General features: G+C 44.0%; 1 protein-coding gene across 1 annotated transcript in view; it reads right to left on the reverse strand.

Moving 5' to 3' along the window:
- Positions 1–306: 306 nt before the first annotated feature.
- Positions 307–25,591, reverse strand: part of LOC311237945 (band 4.1-like protein 3) — a gene marked incomplete at its 3' end in the record, with an annotated part of 73,861 nt that continues 48,576 nt past the window's right edge. Inside the window, exons 18-22 of the mRNA XM_084325920.1 lie at positions 23,804–24,700; positions 10,942–11,346; positions 4,697–4,798; positions 2,765–2,845; positions 307–414 (exon numbers count right to left, since the gene is read on the reverse strand). Coding sequence (XP_084182046.1) covers positions 307–414; positions 2,765–2,845; positions 4,697–4,798; positions 10,942–11,346; positions 23,804–24,700 — 1,593 coding nt within the window. The remainder of the gene's footprint in view (positions 415–2,764; positions 2,846–4,696; positions 4,799–10,941; positions 11,347–23,803; positions 24,701–25,591) is intronic.

Consider the following 25,591-nt stretch of genomic DNA (forward strand, 5'->3'; position numbering starts at 1 on the left):
CTTACAAATACATTTGATTTGATTTGATTTAGGTGTAATGCCATGTTCTGCAAAAACCAAATAAGCTGATCACATCACTCTTCTACCCCTCCATTTGCGGGTAGGGCCAAGTGGTAGGGCCAAGGGGGTTATTGGGATTGGGCCTTAGTCTCAGTATTTAATAAGCCATCACACAGCAGCAGCCAATCAGCATCCAGCCATAGTATCTGCATCCAGTCTCAGCCAACGACATGCTTCGATCAGATTCAAATCAGAGGGGTGAGGGGCTAGTGCAGCCCTGTTACCTGTGATGTCATCAATCAGATATCACTCCTCCCCCTCAGGACTGATCTCTGTCTCCTTGTGGACAACAACCCTCGTCACGGACATGTCTGGATGCTGCTGCTTAGCCTCTCTGATAGCCTGAGCTAACGCCTTCATATGCAGATAGATAGATAGATATATATATATATATAGATAGATAGACAGACAGACAGATAGACAGACCCCCTCCATGCTAGCTCCCCTTTTCCATGATATCCACACCGAACCTCCCTATGCTATCCTATGTCAAAAATAAAACAATTCCTGATACCAATATCACACATGAAACAGCAACAACCGAGAAGAAAAGGCATACTCTTACCCGTTGTTTACGTTGGCCCCCAGCTGACAGTATTTCTCCTGAACCAAATCCACTGACTGCCTTTCAAGGCTTTTTTCTGACATCTCATTTACCGCTTTTCACAAACTCTGCATGAATCTATAAATCCTCTGCATCCTACTTCCACCGGACAAACCCCTAGCTTTCCATCCTCGCTGTTCAGTTTCTGTTGCCAAGTCTGCATATCTAAGCGTATGCCTCCTCCACTGAATCCTCCCAAGGCACGGTCAACTCTATAAAACAAACAAACTAATTGCTGACGAACAGACGATAATACTACGTCAGTAAGTTAGTGCTAACTATCCCTCATGGAACCACACATTTCCTCCCTAATCTACCTGCATCTCCCAATCAGTAGCTCCGTTTAGGTTGCCTGACATATGCCTGCCTAAAAACCTACCTCTACATTTCTCTCCCTCAAGGACAAATTGAATGGCTGCACCCTCCATCCGATTACATCCTGAATTCACCTGTACTCTTCTACTTTCCATTCCTGCCGCTAAGTGTGATGATTAGGGATGTTATTATTCCTTTGCACCACTAGGTGTCAGTATGGTAGGTTCTGAGCAAGAACAAGTAAGAACGACCATCTTGGATTACCTGCATGAATTACATGTAACCTGATCGTCTGGAGTAAATAAAGGTGCTAGTGTTCATGATCAAGGACTCAGCTCATCATTGAACCACCAAACAAAACATTGTACCAGGAGTAAAAACTACATTGTGACAAGTGACATGGATTCCTTAAACAGTTATTTTCTAGGTAGTTTGCTAGTGTCTGTGCCACTATACTAAAGCAAATCTTACCTTCTACATTCAGGAAGAATCACTCCTTCTTTCTCTTCCTGTTCTGCCCTCCTGAGTACTGCTAACTGATTTCTTAGCTCTTCCTGCAAAACATTAATTCCCTCTTTCTCATCTACTGATGCCTTTCCCCACTGCTTTCTTAGCTGTCTCCGCTCCTTCACAAATATTTATATTTCTGGACCTAACTGACCTAACTGACTCTTTTTCTCTCAATGATTCCAAATCTTTCAGCACCATATTCATAAATAATGTCTCCCATCTTCTTTAATTTATTGACCACTGTTCCTTCCAAAAGCTATTCCCTCTGACCAGCACGCTAGCCTCAGTACCGTCTACATCCCCTCCTACAGTGCGTTCCCCCTCCTCCTCAGTGATAGGGTTACTGATATCCTGCTGGCCTCAGTACCGTCTACATCCCCTCCTACAGTGCTTTCCCCCTCCTCCTCAGTGATAGGGTTACTGATATCCTGCTGGCCTCAGTACCGTCTACATCCCCTCCTACAGTGCTTTCCCCCTCCTCCTCAGTGATAGGGTTACTGAGATCCTGCTGGCCTCAGTACCGTCTACATCCCCTCCTACAGTGTGTTCCCCCTACTCCTCAGTGATAGGGTTACTGAGATCCTGCTGGCCTCAGTACCATCTACATCCCCTCCTACAGTGCTTTCCCCCTACTCCTCAGTGATAGGGTTACTGAGATCCTGCTGGCCTCAGTACCATCTACATCCCCTCCTACAGTGCTTTCCCCCTACTCCTCAGTGATAGGGTTACTGAGATCCTGCTGGCCTCAGTACCGTCTACATCCCCTCCTCCAGTGCTTTCCCCCTACTCCTCAGTGATAGGGTTACTGAGATCCTGCTGGCCTCAGTACCGTCTACATCCCCTCCTCCAGTGCTTTCCCCCTACTCCTCAGTGATAGGGTTACTGAGAATCTGTGAACTGTGGTTTTCTACCTGTCGCTGGACTTCAACTGACTGACTTGAGTGACTTCTCAAAAAGTACTGATACTGGTACTCACTAGCTAGGCTAGATAGATAGATAGATAGATAGATAGATAGATAGATAGATAGATAGATAGATAGATAGATAGATAGATAGATAGATAGATAGATAGATAGATAGATAGATAGATAGATAGATAGATAGATAGATAGATAGATAGATAGATAGATAGATAGATAGATAGATAGATAGATAGATAGATAGATATATAGATAGATAGATAGATAGATAGATAGATAGATAGATAGATAGATAGATAGATAGATAGATAGATAGATAGATAGATAGATAGATAGATGGATGGATAGGTCTAACCTCGTCGTGGTCGATATCTGTGTCTCCTGAAATGACAATCCTCTTTTCAATCCTCGTCTCTGAAATCCCTCCTTTCACCATCTAGAGAGAGAGAGAGAGAGAGAGAGAGAGAGAGAGAGAGAGAGAGAGAGAGAGAGAGAGAGAGAGAGAGAGAGAGAGAGAGAGAAAAAACAAGCCATCTCTCATGTCTTCTCTAGGTCGTATGGGTAGTTGTAATGTACTAGACATCAGTCTAAACATTATCAGTCTAAACATCGACAGTCTAAACATCATCAGTCTAAACATCACCAGTCTAAACAACATCAGTCTAAACACCATCACCAGTCTAAACAACATCAGTCTAAACATCACCAGTCTAAACATCACCAGTCTAAACATCACCAGTCTAAACAGCATCACCAGTCTAAACAACATCAGTCTAAACACCATCACCCGTCTAATCATCACCAGTCTAAACATCACCAGTCTAAACATCACCAGTCTAAACATCACCAGTCTAAACATCACCAGTCTAAACATCACCAGTCTAAACATCACCAGTCTAAACAGCATCACCAGTCTAAAGATCTAGTCTAGTCACTAGTCTAAATATTGTATTTATATATTTAGCACCTTCAATTAGTTCAATAACTCTTTTATATTTGTAATTGGTGTTTGATATGTATGAATACACCGTCAGGATGGTTACCCAAATTTGTTGTACTCTGTACAAAGTCTAAACATCACCAGTCTAAACATCACCAGTCTAAACATCACCAGACATAACATCACCAGTCTAAACATCACCAGTCTAAACATCACCAGTCTAAACATCACCAGTCTAAACACCATCACCAGTCTAAACATCACCAGTCTAAACATCCCTCCCTTACTGAATGTAGATTGGTTCCAAATCTACCATAGCCAAATCCGACAGTTTCCCCCTCACCATTGACAACTCTACAGTCTTCCCTTCCCCTCAGGTTAAGAGTCTGGGTGTCATCCTCGATAGCACACTGTCATTCAAATCCCACATAAATAACATCACGCGGTCTGCTTACTTCCACCTATGCAACATCAATCGCCTCCGTCCCTCACTTACACCTACCAGCACCGCTACTCTTGTTCACGCCCTGATCACATCCCGCCTGGATTACTGTAACTCACTCCTCCTCATTGGTCTCCCACACAAGTACCTCTATAAACTCCAACTGGTCCAAAACTCAGCCGCCCGCATTATCACTAGAACTCCCTCCACCAACCACATCACCCCTGTTCTCCACCAACTCCACTGGCTGCCTGTTAAGTCACGCACTGACTACAAAGTATTACTACTCACTTTCAAGGCCCTCCATAACCTAGCCCCTCCTTATCTCACAGAACTTCTCCAGTCCTACACTCCCTCTCGGCCACTCAGATCCTCCTCTTCCTTCCAACTTGTCACTCCCCCTTCCTGTCTGACTACCATGGGATCCAGAGCCTTCTCCCGCCTCTGGAATTCCCAACCACAAGACATCCGTGCAATAGACAACTTCCCCACCTTTGTTTCTCGTCTCAAAACACATCTGTTCATTCTGGCATATTCACTTTCATTTAAAGTTTATTATAACTGCTCCGCTATGTAACTTTGTAATACTGTGTTTTTACTGTGTGTAATTGTATTTGTTTTTAACCCTGTACGGCGACATTGGGTGCTCAGAAAGGCGCCTTTAAATAAAACGCATCATTATTATTATTATTATTATCATCGACAGTCTAAACATCACCAGTCTAAACATCAACATAAGTCTAAACATCACCAGTCTAAACATTATCACCAGTCATAACAAAATCAGTCTAAACATCATCATAAGTCTAAACATCACCAGTCCAAACATCATACTCTGTGTAATGACAATGAAGGAATTCTATGACATTATATTCTAGAATTAGTAGTAGTAGTAGTAGTAATACCTTAGTGATATGTGTCGTTGTAGTAGTATTACTCGTCTCAGCAGTAATAGTCTGAGCGCTCATCACTACTGCCCCAAGTGATGGATCTGAGTCGGCACAGACCTGAAATGCGCACACACAGATGAATATGTCAAAATTATTCTAACTATATGTAGAAATACTGTTTCTATATATAGTATGTATAAGTAGTTTCTATATAGTATATGTACTGTTTCTACATATAGTATCTATACGTACTGTGAGACTGTATGACGGTGATGATTATGATGATGATGATGATGATGATGATGATGATGATAATTATGATATTAGCTTGGTTTTATTTGGGATGTGGCAACTTTTTCTCCTTATTTAAAATGGTTCTCCCACCCCAATTTTGTATTTCAAATTATCCCCTCCCCTGTCTTGAACGTTGCTCGACTATGCCTCCCACTGGTCGGTCGTAGGGAGGATAAAAGCCTTGCATCACGTGTCCCCTGCGGTACACGAGGAGGCAGCCTGTCACATATTTTCACCTGTACAGCGCGGACTCTCAGTGGCGAGGTGTAACGCATGGGAGGCTCACACTACCCCCGCTACTTCCTGTCTCTGCTGTGCAGGCGTCCCCCAACCGACCTGTCGCTGTCCACAACGTCCAATCCCCACCCATCGACTTCCACCCGCTACCTCTGCCAATTGAGATAGTATGACGACTGGCCCAAGCCGTAGGCAATGCTGACACCCGGATTCGAGACCGGAGTCTCTTGCATTGGTGACGACTCTGACAAGCGCAATCTCCGCTGCGCCACCCAGCCGCCTCAATAATGATAATTTAGTAATTAACTGAATTGCAGAATTGAACATAAAAAGTGTGTGTGTGTGTGTGTGTGTGTTCTCACCCCTGGAGCTTCGTATGTGAGAGTCTTCATGACAACTGGAACCTCCTGAGAGAGAGAGAGAGAGAGAGAGAGAGAGAGAGAGAGAGAGAGAGAGAGAGAGAGAGAGAGAGAGAGAGAGAGAGAGAGAGAGAGAGAGAGAGAGAGAGAGAGAGAGAGAGAGAGAGAGAGAGAGAGAGAGAGAGAGAGAGAGAGAGAGAGAGAGAGAGAGAGAGAAGGATTTCAATCAATGGAAACACCAGTATATTCTGGGAGGACAAAGGGGCAGGTGATTGACTGGGAGGGCAGGAAGAAGATGGGTCAGTTATTATTCTAGCTCAGAACGTTGTGACTCATCCTCTTATTATTATTCTAACTTAGTAGGTTGTTACTCATCCTCTTATTACTATTCTAGCTTAGAATGCTGTGAACAATCCTCTTGTTATTATTATTCTAGCTTAGACCGTTGTGGTCATCCTCTTATTATTATTCTAGCTCAGAATGTTGTGACCCATCTTCTTATTACTATTCTACCGTAGAATATTATGACCCATCCTCTTCTAATTATTTTAGCTTAAAACATTGTGACCACCCTCCTATTACTATTCTATCTTAGAATGTTTTGACTCATCCTCTTATTGCTATTCAAGCTTAAAACATTGTGACCCATCCTCTTATTATTCTAGCTTAGAACATTGTGACCCATCCTCTTATTATTCTAGCTTAGAACATTGTGACCCATCCTCTTCTTAATATTGTAGGTTATAATGTTGTGACCTATCATCTTCTTATAATTCTAGCTTAGAACGTTCTGACCCATCCTCTTATTATTATTCTAACTTAGAACGTTGTGACTCATTCTCTTATTATCATTCTAGAAACACAAACAGGAAGTACAGTTCAACAGCAGAGAAGAGGATATGAACAGGAAGTACAGTTCAACAGCAGAGAAGAGGGTTAGGGTTAGAGACTATAGACCACTGCACTTCCACGTTACATTGCGTTCATGGAGGAGAGAGCGGGAGCGACCAATCCAAGTGGTTGTAGCTACGGCTGTGGGGGGGCTGGAGACATGATCCAATAGACTTTTATACGCCTGAGTCTCCTGAACACGGAGCGACCAATCCCAAGTCGATCGGTACTTTCTCTGCCGAGCTATAGTAACTTTTTCGCACCTACTCCCGAACTACGCATGTGCAGGTTGCCCACAGATTGTCTCCGGATTGTCCAGAGATCTAGGTTCATCAAACACTTTCTGCGCCAACCCTGAGATTTCACGGGTTATCTCGCCAGCGGTTGAGCAGCAAAACCCGAGATTTCTGGGGTTTTCATAGTTTTTTCTTGTTTTCGATTTTAATATTCTATACACTCTCACGGACCTCTGTGTTATCATTGGAAGTTGGAACTCATTCTGAGACCCCGAGAGTGTAATGCCGGCCAAATCCTGCTAGGTGGCAGTATCGCCTACCCTTTGAAACCTCATTTCACACTGTGTGTTACATTTAATATGGTCCGTGTGGAGAATTTAGACCCAGGCAAGTGAAACGCTTCATTCGAGCAACTTGGAACGCGTCCAGCACACTTGATGCATATTTTGTGCCATTTCATGTCAGAGACCCGATGGACATCAATACTGGAAATCGCGATCAGACAATTGGAATATTCTTTTTGCAATACCTCCTATCAAAGGTAAGGACTATATGACTACAATGATTTCACATGTATGTAGTATTCAAAACGTATGCCGTTGCTGACGATCAGAGCATCACAAAACGACCCCCCCCCCCTTTGATGCCTTCATGATGAAACATAATACCTATTATATACCTTTGATTTGGAAATAATATCGTGTCCAGGCGAGGAATGCAAACGACTTTCGCAAAATGCAGATGTTAACATGCGATAACACACTCAAACGTATACATGAAAAGATTGACTCTTTTTTACATGTTGGACGAGAGATAGTGACTGTCAAATGAGCCATAGTATTGTCTCCATAGCTATAATATAGAATATAGATATAGCTCTGCAAACATCGTGACGCACAGTGAAAATGCCTATCTTTTAAAGCATGGCCCATTGACTACAGGGATGAGGGTAATCGCTGGCACTGAATGAGTTAATGTCAAGGCTCTCATCCATATTAATTAATTTTCTCCCCTGCTCTATCTCCCATGATTTCAGAATACTGGAAGTGTTGTGGTGGTCTATACTGCTACAAGGAAGAAGGAGACCACTCGGTATCCAAATAGATTGTGGGAATTGTAGTTTTGTTGAAGCACAGCAGGAGGATGCTTGATTGACAGGAGGCTCTGGAGAGGGTTAGGATTAAACAGAGTTTTAGGGTTAAGGGGGTTTAAACGGGACAGTTTTAAATAGAGTTTTAGGGTTAACCTCTTAAGCCCTAGCCCTATTCTGAAAAAATTAATAGTAAAGTAAATGGAAGATTGCTCCACTTCTACAAGATCCATTTGCATGTTCTTGGTATCTAGGGACATCTATGGATCCACAGTGTCAGAAATATTGTGTCTTTTACTAGGCTTGAGCCTTGAGTAAATTGTGATGAAACAAAGGAGAATATAAATTATGATTTTTATGACTTTGCATCTTTGACGAAACACCATGCTAAAAATGACCAGACATGAAAAACTGCCACTGAGCTCGTTCAGCACCTTCTTGAGATCACGGGTACAAAAAAATCTAAGCAAATGAATAAAGGGAAGATGATTAAACAGAAGGTTTTGTAGATACAGTACTGAATTCTGCCATCCGGACACATGCAATTCGAAATATTATTATAGAATATAGAATATCAGGCCTATAAATGACCTCATTATAGCCAAGTTGCACATCTATGGATCGGGCCAAATCTACTCTTTCCAATGGCAATTTGGATTTAGTATCACCAGGCGTGCAGCAAGAACCGTGAATGAAATCTACTGTAAGTACAGTTATTTCTTTATAATGGAAACTGCTCCGCCATTTTGAATCGGTTTGTAACGCAGATTTTTGCTAAACGTTCACAGAAAGGTAGAAAAACAAACTGCCTTTGAATTTATGCCAATAATGTTCAGTTTTGTGGTAGATAATCCCGAAAAATAAGAGAAAAAAAAAATCATCCACAAGTAATTTGCTTGCAGGAAGCTGGCATGAGCTAGGGTAATGTCGTTTTTCGAAATTTCAACGCTCATTCAAAGCTCAAGGTCTCGTCTTCTCATATGACTACAAACAGAATTGTGGTGCCGATTCAAAATGGCGGATAATCGCTTGTAAATGAATGCATTTAAAAAACGAATAGTTCACTAATAACACTTTAACCTATTGGTAAACAAACATATTGCTGAAAATATACACTATGACTGCTGTTGTGACATGGTTAGGGTCTTTACTCTTGGCTACATTTGAAAAAAAAAATATATGTAACGGTTGTGACATCATCACCTCAAACTTCGATGCCCTGAGGGAGTTTCGAACCCGGGTCTCCCACGCCGCGGGCAACAGCACAGACCGCTATACCAAGAGGTGAATTCACTGCTTTGCAACGCGTCTATGTGTCTTTTAACACTTTGGTTGCCAACAACGAGATTTCTCGTCCTAACTCGCCATGCGTTGTGTGCCAATAACGAGATTTCTCGTTATTTAATCGTTATTTATTTTATTAGCGATATCCATACATTTTTCATCCATCCAGCCTGACGTTATCATTGGGAATGGCTCTGAGCTCGAAAAGGGCAACTACCGCCCCCTATCATCTCCCGGATGGTAATGCACATCATTGGATTGGAGTCGATGGGACTTGCATCAGAAAAAAGAACTCCGGTCCACATTTTACTTCTGGGGCATGCAACCTGATACTATTGCATTCATTGAGGGGACTGGAAGCAGCGTGGATTATGTGTTTCGGAGTATAACGTTGGATCAATAAACGCGATCGATATTTGGAATGGCGATCAGGAATTGGATTCATCTTTTTGCAGAACATCTGATCTGAGGTAAGGACTCTATGTTACCAGTTTTGGGTTAATCAGAGTTTTTTTTCACAGCGTTCACAACGTGTGTGTGTGTGTGTGTGTGTGAGTGTGTGTGTGGCGTTAGGCGCGGCACGAATAAATGATTTTTCAGCCCGCTTTTGTATCGTGCATAAGAACACAAATACTCTCGATAATCTAGCGTTTATTTGAAAACGATTCATAAATCAGCCGGAAAATGACAACGTGTTTTGTGTATTCGAGTAAATGGCTATTATCGCGGAATCTTTTTCTTTCTAGAAATCTCCAAAACTATACTCGTATTCAAAACGGTATAAAACGGAAATGTACTGATGAAAAAACATTCCGTTTTGTACATGTTGACTGCAAGCAAGTCATTGATAAGCGACGGGTGTATTAGACCCATAGCCATAATTTAAGATATAGTTTAATCGCTCGCAAATGTGCTCGTCCTCCCATTGATTAACGTGCTGGCATACAAGCGATAATTCGTCATATCCGGCCGGCACACAATGTGTTAAGGGAGAGAGTGAGTTTAATCCATTGTACCACTACACGCCAGTCACTTCACAACATCTGAAGTCCATTGTGACTGCGCCTCACGGTACCATCCGTTACATATAGATATATAAAATAGATATAAACACAATTTTCACATCAATATATTTTTTCACGTCAAGCGACTGCGGCTTTGTCTGCGGCTGGTGTGAGCTGGGTAATGTAGTTTTATGAAATTTCGACGTCCATCTGGGTGTCCTCTTTCTTAGGCGATCTTTACAAGCTCATATTTCACACTTAAAATCACTTAAAAATTAAAAAATTGCTAAACAAACGTAGTGCTGAAAATATACACTTTGACTGCTGTTTTGATAGGGTTGGGGTCTTTACTCCTGGCTACATTTGAAAAAAAAAGAAAACATCACTTAATACGGACTGTATTGATCTATTTGTGATGTGAAATAAATCTTATCGGGCTTAAGAGGTTAAGGGGGTTTAAATGGGACAGTTTTAAGGTAAGGGATCTGTTTAAACAGGACAGGGGTAAACAGGGTTTTACGGTTAAGGAGGTTTAAATGGGACAGTTTTCAAGGTCAGGGTTCAACAGTGGGTATATCTTCTCTTCATGTTTTACCTTGCCATGGCTACGGTAGTCGGTTGGCTGCATCCTGTATGCCATGTGCACGGGGGGGTTGTGTGTATGGTGCGAGAGGTGGGAGGCGGGGCTAAGGAGGGGGGGGGACCTCCATGCCCCCCCGCTGTCCACCTCTGAATCATCAGACTCCTTGTTAAAATAATCTGTAACAGACCTACCAGCAAACTCCATGCTAATTAGCCCCTTGGCAGCGCAGTTACCTTCCAGGGCAAAATCTTGGCTAGCATCATTAGCTTCTATGCTAATTACCACCTGGTTAGCCATGTTAGCATCACTAGCCTCCATGGTCTGAGTGTGTCTGATAGCCGCCTCCACTGCCTCGTCAACAGCTGCCTGCGCTAGTACACTGATAGCATCCTCGCTAAGCCGACTAGCCTCTTTGTTAGCCTGGCTAGCCTCTCCGTTAGCCTGGCTGCTAGATGAGTCGCTAGCTACATCATTGGAGATCTGGCTAGCTGCTGTGTTCGCATCATTAGTGCTGTTGTCACTAGCCTGACTGCCAATGTCCCATTCCTCTGTGACATCATCAGTGTGCACCATGTGTGCCCCTGGCGGAGGGGGCGGGCCCAGAAGACTTCCTGTCTCTACCTGGGGCCAGTCCGCCCTTGATTGGTCCTCTGTTGTCAGCAGGACTGTTTCCACCTTTTCTGATGTCTGAAACAGGCGAGAGAGAGAGAGAAAGAGAGAGAGAGAAAGAGTGAGAGAGAGTGAGAAAGAGAAAGAAAGAGAGTAATATACATTTTATTTGGGTGTAAGAGCTCACACATAATTCCAGCTAGAGCTCAAGTAGTGTATCTCTGTTGTTCATAGCCCTTACTCCCTCGTTAGTGTGTTGTTCATAGTCCTTACTCCCTCGTTAATGTGTTGTTCATAGTCCTTACTCCCTCGTTAGTGTGTTGTTCATAGTCCTTACTCCCTCGTTAGTGTGTTGTTCATAGTCCTTACTCCCTCGTTAATGTGTTTTTCATAGTCCTTACTCCCTCGTTAGTGTTGTTCATAGTCTTTACTCCCTCGTTAATGTGTTGTTCATAGTCTTTACTCCCTCGTTAGTGTGTTGTTCATAGTCCTTACTCCCTCGTTAGTGTGTTGTTCATAGTCCTTACTCCCTCGTTAGTGTGTTGTTCAGTCTTTACTCCCTCGTTAGTGTGTTGTTCATAGTCCTTACTCCCTCGTTAGTGTGTTGTTCATAGTCCTTACTCCCTCGTTAGTGTGTTGTTCATAGTCCTTACTCCCTCGTTAGTGTTGTTCCTAGTCCTTACTCCCTCGTTAGTGTTGTTCCTAGTCTTTACGCCCTCGTTAGTGTGTTGTTCATAGTCTTTACTCCCTCGTTAATGTGTTGTTCATAGTCTTTACTCCCTCGTTAGTGTGTTGTTCATAGTCCTTACTCCCTCGTTAGTGTGTTGTTCATAGTCCTTACTCCCTCGTTAGTGTGTTGTTCATAGTCCTTACTCGCTCGTTAGTGTGTTGTTCATAGTCCTTACTCCCTCGTTAGTGTGTTGTTCATAGTCCTTACTCCCTCGTTAGTGTGTTGTTCAGTCTTTACTCCCTCGTTAATGTGTTGTTCATAGTCCTTACTCCCTCGTTAGTTTTGTTCCTAGTCCTTACTCCCTCGTTAGTGTGTTGTTCATAGTCTTTACTCCCTTGTTAGTGTTGTTCCTAGTCCTTACTCCTTCGTTAGTGTGTTGTTCATAGTCTTTACTCCCTCGTTAGTGTGTTGTTCATAGTCTTTACTCCCTCGTTAGTGTTGTTCCTAGTCTTTACTCCCTCGTTAGTGTTGTTCCTAGTCCTTACTCTCTCGTTAGTGTGTTGTTCATAGTCCTTACTCCCTTGTTAGGTATGGAGCCTTTTTGACTGCATGACTAAACAACCAGTGAATTGTCCTGTATTTATACAGTTTGCTGTCCTTATACGGTGCCCTATCTTTATACACCTTTATTTTAAAACAGGTGTTGTAACTGAGAAGCCCTGATCTCCCTTATTTTTCAGCCTAGACTGGAACCACCAAGACTGCCTTGTCCAGGATCTCAGACTGCAATCAGGCTCAGAAGGGATTAAAAGATGAGAGCATCAATAGTCCAACACAAACCTTAAATACCTTAAGATAAGATCTTGAAATCTATTCAAAATGAGACAGGCTATCCCTGTAATGAGGCTAATAGATATGATCACAATGCTTATAATTGGTTAAAGGCCTAGCTGCTGCATTCTGCACTAGTTGTAGATAGGAAGTAGAATTATGGCTTAGAGGGGAGAAGAGTGAATTACAGTCTAAATTAGATGATAACAACATTTAATGATACTCACAACATTTAATGATACTTAGGTTTGTTGGCCTGATAGTATTAGCTGTCTCTTCAATTTGTTGGCCTGCTAGCGTTAGCTGTCTCTTCAGTTTGTTGGCCTGATAGCGTTAGCTGTCTCTTCAGTTTGTTGGCCTGCTAGCGTTAGCTGTCTCTTCAGTTTGTTGGCCTGATAGCGTTAGCTGTCTCTTCAGTTTGTTGGCCTGCTAGCGTTAGCTGTCTCTTCAGTTTGTTGGCCTGCTAGCGTTAGCTGTCTCTTCAGTTTGTTGGCCTGATAGCGTTAGCTGTCTCTTCAGTTTGTTGGCCTGCTAGCGTTAGCTGTCTCTTCAGTTTGTTGGCCTGCTAGCGTTAGCTGTCTCTTCAGTTTGTTGGCCTGATAGCGTTAGCTGTCTCTTCAGTTTGTTGGCCTGCTAGCGTTAGCTGTCTCTTCAGTTTGTTGGCCTGATAGCGTTAGCTGTCTCTTCAGTTTGTTGGCCTGCTAGCGTTAGCTGTCTCTTCAGTTTGTTGGCCTGCTAGCGTTAGCTGTCTCTTCAGTTTGTTGGCTTGATAGCGTTAGCTGTCTCTTCAGTTTGTTGGCCTGATATCATTAGCTAGCAAGTGTAACCAGTTAGGTTATTGGCAGCATGGACTGAATGCGGTCTGAAGCTCTGAAGAGTAGCAGCATTCATTTAGGACAGATTTCCCCACTTCTTTTACTCCACTGTGCCATCTTCCATTGTATGTAGCAACGAAACTCCAACAATGCTATGTTACAAGTTAGCAAATGGCTTATTTTGAGAGAATTGCATCACAGCCAAGCTGTCTTACTTTATTGCCATCCAGTGGTTGTCAGCGGATGATCATTAACCTATATAAGCTTACCATCTGACCAAAACTGTTGACTGATTGACCAACATTGCCATTCCTAGAGCGCCTTGCTAGCTTTTGCTAACAATATGAGGCCTGAAATCGATCCTTGGGAAATGCCACATATTAGATGAGCTGAAGATGATGAAGTGATTGGAACCAATTAAGTGCAGTGTTTTTAGTGCAATGTGTGCCATTAAAAGCTGACAGTGTGGGCAAAGCTAGAGAGGGAGAAACAGGGTAGCCACCTTAACCAGGCCGTGGCTATGTTCTGGAGAGGACACCCATGGTCTGGGAGGGATCGGGCTATGTTCTGGAGAGGTCAACCAGGGTCGTGATGTCACCTGGGTCCTAGCTGACTTCAAAAGAGCTGTTAGCTCTGTTGACATCCCCTCTATAGGAGGCTTGGGCTGCACACACACACACACACACACACACACACACACACACACACACACACACACACACACACACACACACACACACACACACACACACACACACACACACACACACACACACACACACACACACACACACACACACACACACACACACACACACACACACACACACACACACACACATAGAGAGGAGACGGAAAAGAATGAAGGTTAGACACAAACACATACAAGGGTAAGTGCCAGACAGAAAGACAGACACACAGATAGACAGATACAGACAGACAGATAGAGAGACATACAGGCGGTGTCCAGCCAAAAGCGTGTTGAGTCATTATGAGACAGATATGAGATGTTGTATGTTATTTTCTAGTGTACTGCTAGGGTATAGTGTGGACAGCCAGGGAAGATCTCTGTGAGGGATTAATACAGTTTAGACTGATTGTGGGGTTTTGTATAGAATGGAAACATCATGTAGCCTAGTTTAGAGGAGGATCTAGCCCACTGCTCTTGGAACAAGTACATCAGTCTGTGAGGACTGAAACAAGTTCTCATTTGATCTCATTAACGTTTAGAAATTTGACGTGACTGTGGGAGGTAAACATGCACCTTGTTTAAACATGGAAGACAGATAAAATGTCAACAAAAAATATATTTCTTGAAGCAAGATAAATTCGGGCACTGTTTTACATTTGTGTTGATTATTATGCATTATATGCTCTAGAAATAATACTGTAGCGGCTACTTTTACAGATTGTGTGGCACTGGTTGTGGGACAGTTTCTATCTAGTGTACTATGTTTTTTTTTTTATCCACTTTTTCTCCCCATTTTCTATTTTTCTCCCATCCCAATTTCGTATTATCCAATTCTTCCCTCCCCTGTCTTGAGCGTTGCTAGACTATGCCTCCCACTGGTCGGTTGTAGTGAGGACAGACGCCTTGCATCACGTGTCCCCTCCGGTACACGAGGAGGCAGCCTGTCGCATCTTTTCACTGCAGCAGCTCGAACTCTCAGTGGCGAGGAGTAACGCGTGGGAGGCTCACGCTGCCCCCGCTACTTCCTGCTTCCGCCGCACCGGCGTCACCAAACCGACCTGTAGGAGTCGCTGTCCACAACGTCCAATCCCCACCCACCGGCTTTCCCACCCTCTAACACTTGCCAATTGTGTTAGTATGAACGACCGGCCAGCCGGTAGCAACGCCGAGAGCTGGGCTCGAGCCCAGCGTCTCCTGCGTTAGTGGCGAACGCCTTGCCCACTGTGCCAATCAGCCGCCCTCTAGTGTACTATGTTATAAACTGTGTTAGCTTTCTCACTGTGTTACTGAGATGGAACTGTGCTAGCTAACTCACTGTGTTAATGAGATGGAACTGTGCTAGCTAACTCACTGTGTTACTGAGATGGAACTGTGCTAGCTAACTCACTGTGTTACTGAGATGGAACTGTGCTAGCTAACTCACTGTGTTAATGAGATGGAACTGTGCTAGCTAACTCACTGTGTTAATGAGATGGAACTGTGCTAGCTAACTCACTGTGTTACTGAGATGGAACTGTGCTAGCTAACTCACTGTGTTAATGAGATGGAACTGTGCTAGCTAACTCACTGTGTTAATGAGATGGAACTGTGCTAGCTAACTCACTGTGTTACTGAGATGGAACTGTGCTAGCTAACTCACTGTGTTAATGAGATGGAACTGTGCTAGCTAACTCACTGTGTTAATGAGATGGAACTGTGCTAGCTAACTCACTGTGTTACTGAGATGGAACTGTGCTAGCTAACTCACTGTGTTAATGAGATGGAACTGTGCTAGCTAACTCACTGTGTTACTGAGATGGAACTGTGCTAGCTAACTCACTGTGTTAATGAGATGGAACTGTGCTAGCTAACTCACTGTGTTAATGAGATGGAACTGTGCTAGCTAACTCACTGTGTGTTACCAAGGAAAGTATAAAAGAGGGAAGGGTCATCACATTCTATTGACGCCTGTATTAAAATCCCAAATATACAAGCTATATGAGGTAATATACATCAACCAATATATCAAACATTAGCTAGTTAACAATGCTACAAATTGCCAATGATTCTAACATCTGAGGTAATAAACTGTTGTCGAAACAGATTTCTTATCAGTCCGGACTATGGTGATGTAATTTATAGGCATGCTGCAGCCTCAACCCTTAAATCCGTGGACTCTGTATATCACTCTGCCCTCAGATTAATCACTAATGATAGATTCTCCCCACTGTTGCAGAGTTTAAAACCTTGATCTCCAACCATTGTCAATCAAGTTGTACATGTTGTACATGATTGTTATCCGTACTTGTCTTATTGTTCTGATTTTATATGCTGTGTGATTTTATATGCCCATTTAAATTGTTGCTTAATTCTGTATGTACACTCAACGTGACTGTAAATTAAGGAAATGTTAGTTGCCTTTCGAGTTTAAATAAAGGTTTGAAATTAATATGGTCATAAACGAGGAGATGTCTGATCCCATTCAACTCAATGGACCTCATTCTCGAACATTCTCGTAAGTTTCCTCATAAATAACCTTGTAAGAAATTCATAAGAGGAAACTTACGATAGATCTCCTCCGGATACCTGAACGCGTGGAAAGGTGCTCATAAATGGCCAAAATGATCGCAGCTACAGTACAATCCCCTGAATGAAGAACGTCATTTATTCTTAAACTGAAACTGAAAGTGCGTTCGTACACCTGCATTTGCATAAAGAAACGCCCCACCAGCTCCTTATAATGGAAGGGAGAGGCTAAACATTGCACTCCGGTTGCGATGACCCCTGTGAATATAATCAACAGGTAGCGTGAAAGCAATTTGCGACTGATAAAATTTTGATTAGATTCAAAATGTATTGTCATTATACAGCACAAGTACAATACAACGGAAATAAGTTTGGCATCTAACCAGAGTACAAATGTAACAGTAAAGTGCAATAGTCACAGGTGTTTGTTTTTTTATTCTGTTTATTTTTGGGCTTTCTGTATTTTTCACCAATCCCAATTTAGTCGTTATGCCTATAGGGAGGTGTAGTGGTTACGTCATTGCCGTTTTTCGTGTTCCACCCTCTGTCCAACGCAATGTATTTCCCCATTGCCCATTTCTAAATCGCCTCGTTTAAAACAAATAAAGCATTAACATTGGCAATGGCATGGTGTACCTTTCTGTGCTTATTCATCCACAATCTATAGCTCAACATGAAAATATTAGCAATTAATCATAAAAAAATATCGTGATTTTTTTTCCAACCAAAAATGTTTAAACAATAATGTTAGTGATAGAAGGGAACTCATTTTGTGCAAACATTTTAAGCTTTTCAATTTCCATGCGGCTGAATTGTTACAATAGCCGATAATCCATTTTCCCAATGATAAATCCCTATACGGGTGGAACAACCAGTGACATCAGACTACACCTCCCTATTCCCTTCCTGGTCGTTCCGCGCATTGCCCCACTGTCGGCGTGGGGAGGGTGTAGAACTACCACATACCTCCTCCGATACATGTGGAGTCAGCCAGCCGCTTCTTTTCACCTGACAGCGAGGACTCTCACTGGGGGAATGTAACGTGTGCAGAGGTTCACGCTATTTCCCCCAGATCCCCTCCCTGCTGAACAGGTGCCCCGACTGACCAGTAGGAGTCGCAGTTTACAACAACCAGGACACATACCCCACCAGCTTCTCACCCGCTAACACTGCCAAGTCAGTGGTACCGCTGACAGCTGGATTCGATCCCAGAGTCTCTGCGGTGGTAGGCGAGTGCTTAGTCCACTGCTCTACCCAGCCACCCAATGCACAGGTGATTTAACTGGGTATAAAATATATAAATAATACTGAGTAATAGTGCTCATCAGATTCAGATCCCTATAGTAGTAAGTCATACTGTAGAACATCTTAGCATGACATCTTATTTAGTAGTGTCAATACGGGTATAAGATCACCCCAAATATTTTATTTCAGTGTGTTCAAACCTCTGTTTCTCTATTGCATTAGTGACCTTTCTGTTATTAATGATTTTTCTTATTGTGTAAGAAACTTCAGAATGTTACCTTTCAAAAGAGACCAGACTCATGCATGTGCTATAAGTATAACGTATAATAAATCGCTAATTACTTTGGGTATGCAATCGACAGGCGTTTTATGCAAAATATGCAGGTTAACATGGTGTCAGGAGAGGAGCGCACAGAAATGGGATAATGTGAAATCAGAATCCAAAAAAATAATCACAAAACACAGGAGAGAGATGCTGGTGTGGTATTGCTTTCTGTTGAGATATGGAAACGCGTCTGGGAAGGGTGCCTTTCTGCGCATGTGCCCGAGGTGGACAGTAACTGGATGTGTGATAATAATAATAATAAATTAAATTTGTAATGCACTTTATATTTGTGACAATCTCAAAGTGCTACAGGAGATAAAGATAAATTTTTTTTTTTATAAAAACAATTAAAATTTATAAAATGAATAAAACAACCAATGAAATGGAAGAAACATACAGATAAAAAATAAATAAATAAAGGAAATAAAACAAGGCATTGGTCGGTCCATTTGGGCAAATGCCTTGTTAAAAAGAAATGTTTTTAGGTCCCTTTTAAAAACCTCAACGGACTGTGGTGCTCTCAGATGGTCGGGGAGGGCATTCCACAGCCAAGGAGCAGCTGAGCAGAAGGCCCGGTCACCCATGGTGCAGAGGTGTGTCCTGTGTATGGGTTTGAGTGTGTTTGAGTATCCAGAGCGGAGGGTGCGGGTAGTGGTCGGGGGAGCGATGCGTTCCTTTAGATAGGAGGGAGTGTTGCTGTGGATGCACTGATGGGTGAGGAGGGAGACCTTGTATTCAATCCTGAAGGAGACGGAGAGCCAGTGAAGGGAATGGAGTATGGGTGTGATGTGTTGATTTTTTTCAACCCTCTCATCTGGATCCTAGCAGCACAGTTCTGAATGTACTGGAGCTTCTGGATGCTCTTGCTAGGGATCCCGATGAGCAGTGCGTTGCAGTAGTCAAGCCTTGAGGAGACAAAGGCGTGAACAAGTTTTTCCGCATCTGGCAGGGTGAGTGTGGGACGGAGTCTGGCTATATTTCTAAGGTGGAAGTATGAGGTTTTGCACAGGTGCTTAATGTGGGAGTCAAAGGTCAAATGGGGGTCCATTTTTATGCCCAGATTAGTGATTACAAGTGAGAGGGTGAGGTTCTGGCTGTAAAATGTGATGCTGGTTATTGGCAATGATTTGATCTGGTGTGGGGTGCCGATTAGAATGGCTTGTCTTGGAGATGTTTAGTTGAAAGGAAATTGTGAGTCATCCACGCCTTTATCTCCTCAAGGCAGGTGGTCAGTGTGGATGAAGGTGACGACGGTGGTGACGGCAGGGGGGCAGAGGGGAGTGGGGCAGTCCTGAGGTAGAGTTGGGTGTCATCAGCGTAGCAATGGAAGGATATCCCATGCCGGCTGATGACACGACCAAGGGGGAACATGTATAGTGTGAAGAGGGTGGGGCCGAGGACGGAACCTTGGGGGACGCCGCAGGTGACTGTGGCTGTGTCCGGGAATTAGCGCCTCCCAAGGAGACACGCTCAGTTCTGTCTGTGAGGCAGGAGGTGATCCAGTGTAGTGCAGAGTGGGAGAGTCCTATGGAGGAGTGCAGATGGTCGAGGAGGATGGTGTGGTCGACTGTGTCAAAGGCTGCTGACAAGTCCACGAGGATGAGGAGGAACCATTGTCAGCAGCCATAAAAAGGTCATTAGTGACCCTGACCAGCGCTGTTTCTGTGCTGTGGGCTGAGCGGAACCCTGACGACGCTCAAACCCTGATGGCACAGGTTTTGAGTGTCTGGTCCAGCTCCTCAGTGCACGATCAGTGATATCTTACAGCAGCAGTATATATGCCATATTGCGCGCACACGTGCGTGTGTGTGTGTGTTTGTGTGTGCGCATTGAACGTAGCTGCCCAGGAGCGTGCAGATCTCAAAGCTCACATGGACACAGACAAACACAAAAAATAAAAGCTGTGGCGAGGTGAGAGTTTAATGGCAAAGTTGACCGAATTGATTGAAGTATGCAGCGTTTGATTTATGATGATATAAGATGCTTATGATACAATCATTCTAAGGATTACGTGTGTAATAAATCCGTTGTGTACACTAATTGGAAGTTATTATAATTTTTTTTGTCCAGTAAGACTTTGAAGTAATTTTCTTGAGATTTGTCAGAGAGATTACTTTAGGCATAATAGAACATGTTGAGTAACTTTGGTTATAGAGAGATATTATTTTGTTATATAAAATAATATAAATAATACAGAGGAGGCATACTTTAAATAATATAAAATTATAAGGCATCTTTGAGTAAACTTTGAGTATCATTTAAGTATCTTGAGGCTGGGCAGAGTGTCCTCTTTTTTTAGAAATCACAATATGGTCACGCTACACTAAGCTGCTGCACTAAGATGTTTATAATTTTAAAGGCTGGCTAGTGTAGAGGTCTAAGCACTGGAGCGGCTGGGTAGTGTTTTTTTTGTTTTGTTTTATTGTGGATCCCCATTAGTCTACACCAAAGTGAGACTACTCTTCCTGGGGTCCAAAAAGTGTAGTGTAGAGGTCTAAGCACTGGAGTGGCTGGGTAGTGTAGAGGTCTAAGCACTGGAGAGGCTGGGTAGTGTAGAGGTCTAAGCACTGGAGTGGCTGAGTAGTAGTGTAGAGGTCTAAGCACTGGAGTGGCGGGGTAGTGTAGAGGTCTAAGCACTGGAGCGGCGGGGTAGTGTAGAGGTCTAAGCACTGGAGCGGCGGGGTAGTGTAGAGGTCTAAACACTGGAGTGGCTGGGTAGTGTAGAGGTCTAAGCACTGGTGTGGCTGAGTAGTAGTGTAGAGGTCTAAGCACTGGAGTGGCTGAGTAGTAGTGTAGAGGTCTAAGCACTGGTGTGGCAGAGTAGTAGTGTAGAGGTCTAAGCACTGGAGTGGCTGGGTAGTAGTGTAGAGGTCTAAGCACTGGAGTGGCTGGGTAGTGTAGAGGTCTAAGCACTGGAGTGGCTGGGTAGTGTAGAGGTCTAAGCACTGGAGTGGCTGGGTAGTGTAGAGGTCTAAGCACTGGAGTGGCTGGGTAGTGTAGAGGTCTAAGCACTGGAGTGGCTGGGTAGTGTAGAGGTCTAAGCACTGGAGTGGCTGGGTAGTGTAGAGGTCTAAGCACTGGAGCGGCGGGGAAGTGTAGAGGTCTAAGCACTGGAGCGGCGGGGAAGTGTAGAGGTCTAAGCACTGGAGTGGCGGGGAAGTGTAGAGGTCTAAGCACTGGAGCATCTGGGTAGTGTAGAGGTCTAAGCACTGGAGTGGCTGGGTAGTGTAGAGGTCTAAGCACTGGAGCGGCGGGGTAGTGTAGAGGTCTAAGCACTGGAGCATCTGGGTAGTGTAGAGGTCTAAGCACTGGAGTGGCTGGGTAGTGTAGAGGTCTAAGCACTGGAGTGGCTGGGAAGTGTAGAGGTCTAAGCACTGGAGCGGCGGGGTAGTGTAGAGGTCTAAGCACTGGAGTGGCTGGGTAGTGTAGAGGTCTAAGCACTGGAGTGGCTGGGTAGTGTAGAGGTCTAAGCACTGGAGCGGCGGGGTAGTGTAGAGGTCTAAGCACTGGAGCATCTGGGTAGTGTAGAGGTCTAAGCACTGGAGTGGCGGGGTAGTGTAGAGGTCTAAGCACTGGAGCGGCGGGGTAGTGTAGAGGTCTAAGCACTGGAGCATCTGGGTAGTGTAGAGGTCTAAGCACTGGAGCGGCGGGGTAGTGTAGAGGTCTAAGCACTGGAGTGGCTGGGTAGTGTAGAGGTCTAAGCACTGGAGTGGCGGGGTAGTGTAGAGGTCTAAGCACTGGAGCGGCGGGGTAGTGTAGAGGTCTAAGCACTGGAGCGGCGGGGTAGTGTAGAGGTCTAAGCACTGGAGCATCTGGGTAGTGTAGAGGTCTAAGCACTGGAGCATCTGGGTAGTGTAGAGGTCTAAGCACTGGAGCATCTGGGTAGTGTAGAGGTCTAAGCACTGGAGCGGCGGGGTAGTGTAGAGGTCTAAGCACTGGAGAGACTGGGTAGTGTAGAGGTCTAAGCACTGGAGAGGCTGGGTAGTGTAGAGGTCTAAGCACTCGCCTACCACCACAGAGACCTGGGGTTAAATTCCCGGTGTCAGTCTTCCCTACGAACACAATTGTCAGTGTTTGCGGGTTGGAAGAAAAAGGATGTTGGTCCCTAGATGCCACACAGCAAGTTTGGTGATAATCAGGGGAACAGCCTAGGGGTTGTAGGAAAAAGGGACTTTACCCAAAAATCTAAATGGCAATCCATTCATTTGAAAATCTTAAGTTTGGGCTGATGGTGGCACTAGAGGAAAGATCATGAAGTCACCAAAATCAGGGATCGTGAATATTTGCAGAAAATCTTATCAGTTATCGTGTTCACAGAAAGGATGTGTCGTGGCGGTGCATCCTTAATATCCATGAACTGGCATGTCATTATAATCATTTATGAACGGGCACGTTGTTATAATCATCTATGAACTGGCACGTTGTTATAATCATCCATGAACTGGCACGTTGTTATAATCATCTATGAACTGGCACGTTGTTATAATCATCTATGAACGGGCACGTTGTTATAATCATCTATGAACTGGCACGTTGTTATAATCATCTATGAACTGGCATGTTGTTATAATCATCTATGAACGGGCACGTTGTTATAATCATCTATGAACGGGCATGTTGTTATAATTATCTATGAACTGGCACGTTGTTATAATTATCTATGAACTGGCACGTTGTTATAATCATCCATGAACGGGCACGTTGTTATAATCATCCATGAACGGGCATGTTGTTATAATTATCTATGAACTGGCATATTGTTATAATTATCTATGAACTGGCATGTTGTTATAATCATCTATGAACGGGCACGTTGTTATAATCATCTATGAACGGGCATGTTGTTATAATCATCTATGAACTGGCACGTTGTTATAATCATCCATGAACGGGCATGTTGTTGAGTTTACAGGAGCTCCACCCCATTGACTTCACATTGGATTATGGCTAACTAGCCAGAGCTGCAGTAGTATGAGGTAGTATTATGTAGTCAAACTGAAAGAAAACGGCGGCAAACAGAAGAGGAAACAGCCAAACAAGCCCACCACTGCTTTCACCTAAAAAAGGCTGTGTGTGCCTTTTTTTAAGCATTGGAGTGTTAACTTCATACTGTGTAGCATTGGAGTGTTAACCTCAGCCTGTGTAGCATTGGAGTGTTAACCTCAGTCTGTGTAGTATTGGAGTGTTAACCTCAGTCTGTGTAGCATTGGAGTGTTAACCTGTGTAGCATTGGAGTGTTAACCTCAGTCTGTGTAGCATTGGAGTGTTAACCTCAGCCTGTGTAGTATTGGAGTGTTAACCTGTGTAGCATTGGGAGGAAACTCAGTGCGTTTGTGGCAGTGGTGGTTGGGGGGGGGGGGGGGGGGGGGGCAGGGGGTGGGGTGCAAGGCTGTTGTATGTTTTGTTTCCATGCTTTGTTGCCATGCTGACTGTCAATCAATCATCCATCCTACCAGTCTGGCCAATGAGGGCGACGCCTTGGTGGTCAGGTGACCTGGCGGGGGAGCAGGGCTTAGGTGGTGTATCTCGCCCAGTGGAGATTTGGGAGGGAGGAGGGGAGAGAGGGGGGAGAGGGGGGTGAAGGGGCTGATGGGAGTCAGAGGGGAGGTCTTTGAGAAGTGACTGGCTGTAGGTTCTTCTAGCAGGTCCAGATGCCTCTCCTCCTTCTGGGACCCCAGAGTCCTGCTCAGAATCAGTCCAGAACCAGGAGGACCAACAGAACCCAGACCAGTAGAAGAACCCGGTCCGGTCCCTCCAGTAGCCACCATAGTGGATCGTGGACTGGCAGAACACAGGCGTCCACTGATGACCTCACTGCCGGTGTCATAACCGGTGGCCCCTGAAATGGGTATGAGCTTGAATTCACTTCCTCTCTCTCTCTTCAGACTACTCATCGTGGTGTTAGTAGTAGTACTAGTAGTTGTCCCATATCTGCCAACCCCCAGGGGAGCTCCCAGTGACTCCATGCCCAGAGTGGAGCCTCCAGGTCGGACCGGCGCAGGGGGAGAAGTGGGCATATTTGCTTCTCGGATGTTGATCGACGGAGGTCCCCCGATGATGACATCATCGCCAGGAATGTCATAACCCGAGGACAGAGGGATGATCTTGACTTGCTCCACCCCCCTCCTACTGTTTATCTCCATAGCAGCAATTTTCTCGAGACTTGTCATAGTGACGTCGGAGTCTTCTGTGTTGTTCTTCGTTGTCAAGGTGATGACCCTGCCGGAAGTAGTGTCGTAGCTCCTCCCCAGGGTGTAGCTTCTCTCTCTGATTGGTTGGCTGGGCTGTGAGCTGCCTGCTTCAGGTTTGGTCAGTGATGGGGCTGCATTCACAACCACCCATCCTTCGTGCTGCACACACATGATATTTATACTTTACCCAGAGCATAATCCTACCTGTCTGATATTTATACTTTACCCAGATGTTAGGCCTACCTGTCTGATATTTATACTTTACCCAGATGTTAGGCCTACCTGTCTGATATTTATACTTTACCCAGATGTTAGGCCTACCTGTCTGATATTTATACTTTACCCAGAGCATAATCCTACCTGTCTGATATTTATACTTTACCCAGATGTTAGGCCTACCTGTCTGATATTTATACTTTACCCAGATGTTAGGCCTACCTGTCTGATATTTATACTTTACCCAGATGTTAGGCCTACCTGTCTGATATCTATACTTTACCCAGATGTTAGGCCTACCTGTCTGATATCTATACTTTACCCAGATGTTAGGCCTACCTGTCTGATATCTATACTTTACCCAGATGTTAGGCCTACCTGTCTGATATCTATACTTTACCCAGATGTTAGGCCTACCTGTCTGATATCTATACTTTACCCAGATGTTAGGCCTACCTGTCTGATATTTATACTTTACCCAGATGTTAGGCCTACCTGTCTGATATTTATACTTTACCCAGATGTTAGGCCTACCTGTCTGATATCTATACTTTACCCAGATGTTAGGCCTACCTGTCTGATATCTATACTTTACCCAGATGTTAGGCCTACCTGTCTGATATCTATACTTTACCCAGATGTTAGGCCTACCTGTCTGATATCTATACTTTACCCAGATGTTAGGTCTACCTGTCTGATATCTATACTTTACCCAGATGTTAGGCCTACCTGTCTGATATCTATACTTTACCCAGATGTTAGGCCTACCTGTCTGATATCTATACTTTACCCAGATGTTAGGCCTACCTGTCTGATATCTATACTTTACCCAGA

This window comes from Notolepis coatsorum (genome assembly GCF_963971535.1).
Source record: "Notolepis coatsorum genome assembly, chromosome: 12".
Classification (NCBI taxonomy): domain Eukaryota; kingdom Metazoa; phylum Chordata; class Actinopteri; order Aulopiformes; family Paralepididae; genus Notolepis; species Notolepis coatsorum.